The sequence below is a fragment of the Carya illinoinensis genome, chromosome 3, assembly GCF_018687715.1.
Source record: "Carya illinoinensis cultivar Pawnee chromosome 3, C.illinoinensisPawnee_v1, whole genome shotgun sequence".
Lineage (NCBI taxonomy): Eukaryota > Viridiplantae > Streptophyta > Magnoliopsida > Fagales > Juglandaceae > Carya > Carya illinoinensis.
Window position 1 is genome coordinate 17714010 of NC_056754.1, and position 11970 is coordinate 17725979.

The 11970-nt window shown below is 34.8% G+C and overlaps 1 protein-coding gene across 1 annotated transcript; it reads right to left on the bottom strand.

The window, feature by feature from the left end:
• Nucleotides 1–4341: 4341 nt before the first annotated feature.
• LOC122304571 lies at nt 4342–5019 on the bottom strand. Its single transcript, XM_043116834.1, has one exon. The coding sequence runs from the start codon at nt 5017–5019 to the stop codon at nt 4342–4344; it is 678 nt and encodes a 225-aa protein (XP_042972768.1).
• Between the last annotated feature and the right edge of the window lie 6951 nt (nt 5020–11970).

An 11970-nucleotide genomic window follows, 5' to 3' on the forward strand; every position in this document is an offset into this window, starting at 1 on the left:
GAAAAAGAAAAAGAAATCACAAAATGAAACCACAAGAAGTCCAAGTCTGAAATTCGCTAAGAGACAGTCCGGATATATTTTAGTCTTTTAATTGTATCTTTTTACTCACATATCAGATTGATGCGATTCTTAATACATTAGAAAGCTATCTTAAATCGCTATAACTTTGTCTCTAATAAACATTTCCAAATTCGAACTCCTGAAGGGTGTACGTGGCTGCCAAAATAATTCCTAAAATTTAGACGATTTTTTTATACGGAAATTAAGAGGACATTAGGGTTTCTTTCCTACCCTATATAAGCATATCATTAGCACGAAATGGAGGGGAGATGAGGCACAAGCGGCAGATCTAAAGAGAGGAAAAAATCACTTCCATGGCCACCATTCGCTTCAGTCTTCTCTGGAGATTTTTGTTGTCCAGTATATTTATGGGTAACTAAATTCTCAAGTAGGGTTAGGGATGAACTTGCACATTAGATGGTATTTCTAATTTATTTTTAATTCATGTATTTGATTTTCAATTACTAAAACTTTTTTGTTTTATCATTCTCAATTCATCGTTGATGTTTTTTTTTTCCAAATAATCATAGAATTTACTTTGTTTATGGATTCAGTCATACTTTTTCTATTGAATGGATTAGTTCAGTTTTGATTATGTTCGGATCAATTATTTATCTATATTGATTTAGTTTTTTGCTGCAATATCGTTCCTTGAGTATATTGTCGTCATTGGATTTTCTCAATAGGGATAGTAATTTACGTATCTTAAAAGTGGTGAATGATTTTTCAAAGGGTTAAATTTGATTTAATTTTGGTTTATAAATCTATACCTTCCAATTAGGAATTTCGGAAATTGAGTTCCTAATTTAATTATCCAATGAATTAAGAATAATTAAAATACCAGATTTGTGCAAGAGATTCCCGATGCTCTACTATTCGTCAAATTTGAGTATTTTTTTCGTTAATCACTTTACTTCACTTTAATTTATATTTAAAATTAATCTTTATTCTCCATTACTTATTTAATATTTTTCTTTAATTTCTTTGTTCCTCTTACTATTTTTTTAATTTGCCTTCCTGTAGAATCGACATCTCAAAACTATGCTATAATTATCGCATTATTCTTTGGACGTAATCAGTATCCTCATAAACTTCAAGACCTAAGAAAATATAAGCTAGTGAACCTTTTGGCAAAGAGAGTTCGTGGCCCAGTCAAAATGTTGATGATGGCATGGACTAGAAAACAAAAATAGAAAGGAGTAGAAAACAAATACTACTATTTATTGAATTTTACTATTATGGTTCAAAAGAAGTGAAAATAGAAATAGCTATTAGAATGGAAGCCAAGAAGTATTTGAAATAACCTTCTAGATACAGGCGGCTTTGCCTTGAAAGCTAACCTCCACCAAACCACACCACCACCACCACCCCTCCCCCCCCGCGTCTAGTGTACACCTATACACCATTAGGGAAATAAAAAGATGGTAAATTCATTGCAACAGGTGCTTTAGGTTTGTGTCTTTATTGTATCAGGTGCTTTAGGTTCTAAAATAGACATCTTTCTATGCATTTTCTTGACATAATGTCCATTCAACTACAACGTTGCTTTCTCTTTGTCTATGGTCTTAGGGTTGCATGGGATTTCACCTTGACATATATAGCGTTGCTTTCTCTTGTAATCTTGAGAGCTCTTTTATATCAAATATCGCAATTGATAATGTGAAAGAGGTTGCATTTGAAATCATTTTAGGTGTAAGAATCTCTGAAATAGCTTCTACTGGTTTTTAATCTACATCCATTATAATTTTTTCTATCATTCGGTTCCTATGCCCATTCACTCTAATCTCTATGTTCCTTGCTGGATATCTATATTATGATTTGTGTGAAAGACTCATCTTAAATGGGAGGTCAAATGAGGTAACTCACATTTAGTTTGCTTTTAGTTGCTAGTATTGGTAGAACAGATACAATTTGATTATGGGGTTGTTGGCTAGAGTTCTTTAAAGTTTTTGAAGACCCCCAAATTGTTCTCAAGTTACTTGATATTTTACACTTTTTAGTGGGTTATTTTCTTGGCTTCTTTGAATATGCACTTGTCTCTTTCATCTCATTGTAATTTATGTTTTCTAATAAGTTTCCTTCTCTTAAGGCTTCTTTTCAAATTTATTTACACTATTGAGCATCAAACTGAAAGGCACAGTGAAAATGGGGATATCATTCAAAAGTCGTACAAGAAATAATATAGTTTGAAAGAGGTGGGATGACGTGTTGCGACGAGAGTATGAAGTTCGGAAAAAGGAAAATAAAGTAAGAGAGAGAGAGGCAAATCTTTAGAAGCGAAATTGAAAATTATTGTGTTTGTACTGAATTGTATAATTGTAATAGTTTTTGCATGGTTTGAATAAATTATAACATATAAATAACTAGGTAGCATCTACCTTGTATGTATCAAATGTACAGCTCATTATGTAATCGTACCTACCCATAAATAGTAGTGCCAGCCAGTCCTCAGTAATAGAGCTGGTGTTGATTTATTTATGTATTTCTGGTTTGAGTTTGACGAAATAATAGAAATATTGAAATATTATTAAAATAAAATATCCTTGCTTTTGTAAATGTGCTTAAATTTGGATCTTATACCCGATGTATTACTTTAAACATGTATTGGATGTATTCTAAATTTTGGAACTTATAGTATATAGGTGGTTTTTGTTCTTTAGCTATTGAGATTGGGATGTTTAATCATGCATTTCAATTATTGTTTTTTGCATAAGTTGAGTTGTAGTGATTGAGTTGAAATATTATATATTTTATAAATTTAAAATTAATATATTTTATTTTTTATTACATTATTATTAGTTTTAGATGGAAAAATAGTTAAAGACAAATAAATCTAAGTTTGATTTAAATTGGTTAATAGTATAGTTTATGTTTAATTTTAGAATTTATGATTTAATTGAATAATTTTTCTTTATAGACACAATAGGTTTTTTTTATATATTCTATTCTTATTATTTTATTTTATTTTTCTTTACGAGCAGTCATGAGTCTAAAAATCTTTTGAATTTCTCTCAAAACTCACACGTAGGATCCATATGTTGAATTTTTTAAATAGTTTGAAAGTGGCTAACGTGATCCCTTGAATTTTTTGAACGGTTTGAAAGTGGCTAACGCTTGCTTGCTGGCTCAAAACAAGGGTGACTTTTGGCTTGATATTAATTATTGAGATAAGCATTACGTAGGACCAGAGGACTTTTCCTTTTTTTTTTTTTTTTTGGTTGTTGCACGCCGCACGGAATTATGGATTCATGGAGGGATATTTTTGACCAAGGGCACGGCAACACTTTTTATTTTCTATGGGTTCATTCACGCCGCAAGACCTGAGGTTTTTTTTATTTGTTTTTTTGGTTCAACTGAATTCAATTCAGCACTGCAACACCACTTTATCATTTGGGGAGTTCAAGAGCTAGACGGCAACATATAATTTTTTTGGGTCATTTTATTTTTCAACGCCGCACATTTGATTTTTCCTTAGGCATTTTCACGCCTAAGACTTTTATTTTTCTTGGGCATTTTGAGCATGCATGATTTTTTTCTCTTATGAATTAATTCATTTCAGTGCTAGAATCGGTTATTCATTCTTTTTTTTTTTTTTACAGAGGAATTACAGTACATTAAAGAGATCTTTGAAGGGTTTAATTATTGCTACAGTTTAGCCTCCTTCATTATTTGTAATCTCCATCTCTGTTCATTTAACTTGCTCTTTTCATTTCCTATTTTTTATTTAATTTCAATTTAAAATTTATAGTATATTTTTGATATTTTTAAATTAAAATTTTAGGCATTTTATTTGCTATTTATTTTATTTTATGTTAGTTATTTTTTTTATTTCTTGAAACTTCTATTAAATATACATTATAATTACATTTTAGATTAATTTCAGTTTATTATTTAATTTTCAGATTAATTAAAATTATTTAGTGTAGTTGAATCTTTAATTATTAATTTCAATTTGTTAGTCTTTTACGATCCATTTCGACACTAAAAAAAATCAAAAGTATGAATCTAGTCTATGACTAGTGCTATTTTTATTTCCATTGCACTCTTCCATTTATTGTACATACCACCACTTTTGTTTATAAAAATTTTCACTATTTTATACGAGTTTGGATTTAAACAACTTTTCCTGAGGAGACGATTTAGAAATTTTATTCCTAATTATTATACGACATCCTCCTGCACTTAGGATAGTCTTTGTGCTACTTATTTTTTAGTGAGTTATGTAGCTTTTTGCTGCTTTTGCTTCTTCTTCTTTTTTAAATGAACTTCTGTAACCTTTCATTAAACTTTCTGAATTACATCTTTGTCACTATCTAAAACTCCCACAACAAAGTCTGGGACCTCCTCAATCCATACTCTTTCTTCCTCCATAGCTATAGTGTTTTTTGCTAAACTATGTGCTACCATATTCTTGGCTCTAGGTACAAACTGTATAGACCAATTTGGTCTGTTAATAAAGTAAAATCTAATGTCTTCCACTATAGGACTAAAATTGAAACAAGCATCATCATTGCCATTCACAGCAAGAATCACTATCTTTGCATCCCCTTCAAAAATGGCCCTTTGTATGTTAAGTTCTAAGCATATCTCTACTGTTTTTCTCAGTGCTATGCTTTCTGCTACTGCTACTTCGATCACGTTAGGCTTTTGATCACACATTGTTACCATAGCCTCACCTTGTTCATCCCTTATCATAATCCCTATTCCCATTCTCTGCCCCTTCAGATCCATAGATGCATCCCAATTAACCTTTACATATCCCCTTTCTGGTTTCTCCCATCTTACCATTTCTGTGTTTGTTTTCTGCACTACACCTCTTTGAGTTAAAGCCACTTGTGAGTCATGAAATTCATGTAGAGCTGCCTTTGTAGCACTAAATGAGTTCTTTGGACAAGCCATTCTCTTTTCAAAAATCCAGTCATTTCTCCTCAGCCACACTTTCCTCAGTAAAACTGTCATCTCCTCCAACTGGTTCTTATTTAGTCTGTCCATGAGTTTCTCCCAAAGGGACATAAAATTTGACTCAAATCTGGCCCACTTTTGGACACAGCTTTCATCATTTCCCCACAGGTTGTTAGCTGCTGGGCATTCCCACAATACATGCATAATTGTTTCTTCTCTGCCTCACACATAGGACAGTTTTTTTCTTCAATAACCTTCCTCTTATACAGGTTTTCTTTTGTGGGTAGCAAATTATTTGCAGCTCTCCATATGAATAGTTTTGTCACTTCTGGTGCCTTCAGCTCCCAAATTCTGTTCCACCTATCATCCTTCCTCTCTTCTACTGAACTTTCTCCTTGATTCCTTTCCCTTAATTCCAGAAGTAAGAAATAAGCACTTCTAACTGAGAAAATTCTTTTTTGAGATGGACCCCAAATTAGCTTGTCCTTTGTTCCTCTACTGCTCAAAGGTACACTAAGTATTTTTTCAGCTTCCTCTGGTACAAAAATTGCTCGAATCTTGGCTTCATCCCATTCACCTTTCTACACATTAATCAGCTCCTCAACTTTAGCATCTTCTTTCAGTAACTTCACTGGGGATTGAACAGCATAAGAGATAGGGCTTGGCACCCACTTTGACCCCCATATTTTAATCTCCTTCCCATCCCCTACTCTCCATCTCAACCCTTCTTTCAAAAGGTTTCTAGCTGACCATATGCTTCTCCATATTAGGGATGGTTGTGATCCCAACTTTGCCTCCATAAAACTCTCTTTTCTGAAATATTTCTCTCTAAAAATTACTGTTGCCAAGTTAAGGGGATACTTTAGAATCCTCCAACCTTGTTTAGCAAGAAGAGCTGTGTTAAAGCTTTCCAAATCCCTAAAGCCCATGCCCCCTTTTCCTTTCTGCACACTCAGCCTTTCCCAATTCCTCCATATCATTCCTCTTCCCTCCTGCTACTTTCCCCACCAGAACTTAGAAAACATCCCAATAATATCCTTGCACAGTCTGCTCAGGAGTTTAAAAACCCTCATGGTATAAGTTGGGATGGATTGTAGGACAGTTTTAATAAGGACCTCTTTCCCAGCTTGGGATAGAAACTTATTTTCCCAACTAACTATTTTCTGCCAAATCCTTTCCTTTAAACTTCTAAAAGTGTTAAACTTTGACCTTTCTATAATAGCAGGAAGGCCTAAGTATTTTTCATATGTGCCACAAACAAAATTCTGGTCAGCTTCCTTTATAGCTTGCTTGTCAACAGGATGAGAGTTTTTGTTGAAAAAAACTGCAGTTTTTTCTTTATTAAGAAATTGCCCTGATACCTTTTCATATACTTGCAAAGCCCCTTGAATTCTCCTCCATTCTTCAATTTTTGTCCTGCCAAATAAGATGCAATCATCTGCAAAAAGCAGATGATTGATGCTTGTCCCTCCTCGAGCCACTTGCACCCCTTTTATCATTTGCCTCTTCTCATAATAATCCAACAGATAACTTAATCCCTCAGCACAAACAATGAACAAATAGGGTGACAAAGGATCCCCTTGTCTCAACCCTCTTGAAGTCTAAAATTTTTTACCAGGGGTACCATTGATTAGCACAGAATATGCAGCTGTTTTAACACACTTCATCACTAAATCCACCCATTGAGTGCAGAACCCAAGCTTAAACAACACAGCTTCCAAAAACTACCATTCAACTCGATCATAGGCCTTAGACATGTCTAGCTTCATAGCTATGCTTCCCACTTTCCCCTTCTTTCTATTTCTCATTGAGTGTAGTAGCTCATAAGCTACCATAATATTGTCATTAATCAGTCTACCTGGCAGGAAAGCACTTTGTTTTGGAGAAATTATCTCGACTAGAACACCTTTGAACCTGTTTGTGATGGTTTTAGAAACTATCTTGTACAAGACATTGCACAGACTGATGGGTCTATACTTTGTCACTTTTCTAGGGGATTTGGTCTTTGAGATCAAGGCAAGATAGGTATAATTGAGGTTAGGGTCCAAAGGGCTACCATTCAGGATTGCCAAGGCTGCTTTGATTACTTCTTCTGATACTATGCCCTAGTGGTTTTGATAAAAGCACGGTCCAAGCCCATCTGGGCCTGGTGCTTTCAAATGTGCCATCTGTTTCACTGCTTTCTCCATTTCTACTGCTGTGAACCTTCTTGTCAACCTCTCATTCATACCCTCAGTAACTCTTCTATCCATACCCACTAGGCAAGATTCAATTTTAACCTTGCTTGGCTGTGTAGACTGAAAAACATTGCCAAAATACTTCCTGAAAGCTTCTTCCACCTGAATGTATCCACAAGCCATACTATTGCTCTCATCTTCCACTTCCTTAATGAAGTTTCTTTTTCTCCTTTGATTAGTACAAGCATGGAAATACTTTATATTTCTATCTCCATGCTTGTACCAGTTTGTTTTTGCCCTTTGTTTCCACCAGAGGTCCTCTTTTTCTAACAAGGAATGCAGTTCTGTAGTTATTTTCCTTATATCCTCCACGTTTTCACTGCTTTCCTCAGCTTGTAATCTCTGAAAACTCTCCTCCACGTTTTCAATTTCTACTGCTGCTTTTGCTTGTTGGTAGCAACTATTCATGACATCATGTTGTCTTGAGTTTTAGCTATGTACCCTATTTGTTGCAAGATTTTGTCCTACCTCTATTGAATATGTTATGGTTTTCAATGCTCAAACAGGTCGTATGTATTTTTCTCATGGCATCATTCCATTAGGAATCACTTTTGTTAACTACTTTTGTTTTCTTTTCTGGAGTAGTCATGCAGCTTCCAAGAAAACACAATAAGATAAGATATGTTCACTGTTAAACAACTAATATAAATGAGCCTCAACTTTTTTGGAACTTTTGGGTTATTCTGCAGCTTTTGGAAAACACATTGAAAATAATTACTATCAATCGACATTGCCCTTACGCTTAACTCTTTAAGAATCATTACATTCAACTAATATAAATGATCCTCAACAAATGCTTTTAACAAGAATTAACCACATGTTCATGAAATAAATGCCATCAAAGTATTTATAGATGACCAATGCAAATATAAGAACAGATCCCTATACTTAAAATCATTCCAGTTATACAAATATTGTGGCTATCTAAATACATAACATGAATGAACATTTTGAGATCCAATCAAAATCTTTGCAAAAAAGAGTAACATCTTCAGTGAATCCTTTGTAATTACAGATCCAAAGTTAGAGTTGTAGCTGCCCATTGTAGAGCCATAACTTGCAAATCAGGGGGTTATTTTTCAAAAGATTTAGAAACAACCATAAGAAAGGGAAAGGAAGAGAAAAGGGAAAATTTTTTCCATTAAAGATCAGTAATTACCTCCATAATTGCTATATGCTTTCCTTGAGACCCAACTTATAACTTTGGAATTGCCTCCATAATTGCTTCAATCATGATCATCCTAATTAATAGCAGTGCATAGCTAGTTAGCTCTCTATATAAAATGAGATCAGTTAACTAGTGATCATTATTTTTTTTTTTTTTAATAAAGTCGAGGCCACATGTCCAAAAGTGGCATCTCCCCAAAATTTATTAAAAACCCTCACTTAAGGTGAAGGAATACCTTGAAAACAACCAACCAATCTAAAAAAACTCATACTAGGGGAGTTACAAAAAAACCACCCCAAGCATAAGTAAACAACTAGACTAACCCAAGACGCTGCAACACAAACCAGCATAAACAATAAACAAATAAACCAAATAGACTTACCAAAAAAAAGCCAACATAAATGTAACATCAAAAATAACACTCCCCATTTACCCTCTAATGCTTGGCAGCCCGAAATAATCCAATCTCATCAATCCCCTTGCTGGGCGAGGCAGGTCATTTGAATTCCTGTATGTACAATTAATCCCTCCCTCCCCCAATCTTGCCATAAAATCTGCCATTTTATTTCCTTCTTGGAACTGATGAGTCACCCTGTAATTCAAAACTCTATAACTTCCATAAGCTCCTCCCAATAACCCATAAATACCACATTGTACAAAAACATTTTTCCAAACATTGCACTACTAATAGAGAGTTACATTCTATAGGCACCATTCTTAAACCGAGCTCTCTACATATCTTCAAGTCATGAATTAAAGCATGAAACTCCGCTTCATTATTAGTACCATAGGAAACTTTTACTGCAAAAGCAGCAATTAATTTCCCTTCATCATTGCGAAAAACACCACCTCCTCCACAACTCCCCGGACTACCCCTACAAGCACCATCTACATTCAATTTAACCCATCGAACTCTAGGTTTACTCTAGGAAATTAATCTTGGAAGTCGTCGAATGCCATGGCTTATTGGAATGCCAAGTTCCTTAAGAATCTCCCCATCCAGTCTTGATACCGAGACAGCCTTATTAATTCTTCCATAAATTAAACTCAGCCACTTCTTGATAGATATCCACACACTCTCAGGTGATTCTTTTTTCCCTACCATCTTTGCCAAACACCTCCATCTCCAAAGTTTCCATGAGATCAAAATAGGCAACAAACCTATAATGACCCCCATCTGACTAATCTTCTTTGCACATCTAAACCAAAAAATAACCCGCTGCCACCAATTTAATGCAGGTAAATAATTTACACCCAACTCAATGGATGCCTTCTTCCATACAACTTTAACTAGTGATCATGATGAGATAAGCTTTTACATATTAAGATTATTGAGATATATCTTTTTCTAAGCAACAAATTGTTATATCTCTTGGACCCAAGAGGGTTGTTTGTATTCAATTTTGAAAAGGACACGTGATCTAACCTAGTATAACTGTAGAAGTGCTAGCAATGGCTCAGGTTGTGACAAAAATAAAATAACTTAGTGTAGAGTTAATTTATGTGTTTTCAGCAAAGTTTTGATCGAACAATTCTAGTCATAAAAGCATGTCATGTACTGATTAAAATGCCAGTGGCAGCGGTGGTTCTCCTAGTAATTAGTATACTCAACAATTCAACTAAACTAGATTGACTAAGAAAAAGACACATTTCATGCTATCTCCTAAATTGTTTCCATCTACTGTAATATTGTCACTGCATATACAAATTGTTTCCATCTATTTTTACCAATCACATCATAACCACAAACTCCCTTAGACTCAGTGCAGGCACAACAAGCTGCAGTATCTTCCTTCCATTTCACATCAAAGCCTCCTTTGATGGCTGCTTCAATTTGTGCCAAATTCCCAAGAGCACTATAATTTGAATAAGTTAGAATATCAATAGGAAAAACCATGCTTGTAGTACATAACTCTGTTTATCGAAGTTCCTTCAAGTACACATGGCTTTCACCAAGACCATTTGCTTTTGCTCAAGCAGTTAAAGTAGAAGCACACAAAGATGAAAGTAGAAGCATAATAAGACTAAAATAGTAGAAATCGAAGAACATTATTTTTTCTTCTTGCCTGTGAACTCAGGTTCAAAGAACAATGTTTTTTCACCTAAATATATTTGAGGGATAAATAACAATAATTTTTTTTTATAAGTAAAAATGGTAGCATTAATAATAATAGGCATAACCCAAGTACATAAGATGGTATACAAGAGATAAGACCTATCTAGGTCGTTATAAAAGTCGCAAGAAAATCATGTACAGTTAAGCCATTAAAATCTATAGCTACAGTCCATAGGAATAAAGTGCTAAAAAAATAAAGAATGAGGGTCCTCTAGTGTCTGCTCCTTATCTTCAAATGTTCACTCATTACGCTCTTGCCAAATACACCACATAATACAGATAGGGACCATCTTCCACACAGTTTTGATTTGTGGATCACCACCCGGCATCACGCAACTAGCCAATAATTCAGCCACTGAATTCGGCATCACTCAGTTTAACCCTGGTCGACTGAATACTTCGCACCACAAGGCTTTAGCCTTCTCACAATGTAGCAAGAGCTTATTCACTGACTCACCAGTTTTCTTACACATACAACACTAATAAGAAATGATTACCCGACTCTTTTGTAGATTATCGGTAATCAAAATCTTACCCAGGGCCCTATCCAAATGAAGAAAAGTGTTTTGGGAGGGGCCTTATTCCTCCACAAGCTTCTCCATGGGAAAGGAGAATTTGGAATAATTGTAAGGGACTTATAAAAAAAGCGAACCGAGAAAGTACCCTTACTCGTAGGTTTCATTCAGCTTCGTAGAGTACACTAGGCTGAAAAAAGCCTCGAAGCTGTTTACTTCCCAGTCATATGATGCTCTACAAAAAGTGACATTCCAATGGACTTGGTCCCCTAAACGAACCAAGTGGTCTGCCACCGAAGCTTTTTGATCACACGTCACTCGGAAAACAGATGGAAAAGAATCCTTTAGTGCCTCCTCCCCACACCAGATGTCCCTCCAAAATTTTATACGTGTGCCCTGCCCCACCAAAAGTTTAGTATGGTTGGCAAACACCCCTCCCCCCCCCCCCCCCCCAACCCTCTTCTTATATGCTTCCAAATCCCCACACCATAAGACCCATTCCCCTCTCTAGAACACCAGCCCCCCATAAGCTGCCATGTTTACTATCAACTACTAATTTCCATAATGATTGCGGTTCCATAGTGTATTGAATCACAATAATACGAAAATACAATACAAATCTAAAGATTTAATATGTATAGGCACCACACTCTCATGCATATGTAGAATTATAAATGAAAAGGTTTATCCCAGATAGAATTGGAATAATGAATAGAAGAATTAAAGTCTGTGCAATTCTTACGTATCAAAAAAACAAAAAAAGATTGTCTTTCTTGGTTTGCTTTCTCAAATAGAGGCTTCCCATACTCAAACTCAAACTGTCCAAATTCAACTCTATATTTTCATCTTCTCTGCAGTAGTAACATGATTGAGGTGACAGTTATATGATCCTACTTGGTTTCTCAAAATTAATATTTGAACCATACAAGTGGATAAACCTTACTTGAAAGCTATAGCCCCAAATTTTCCTAA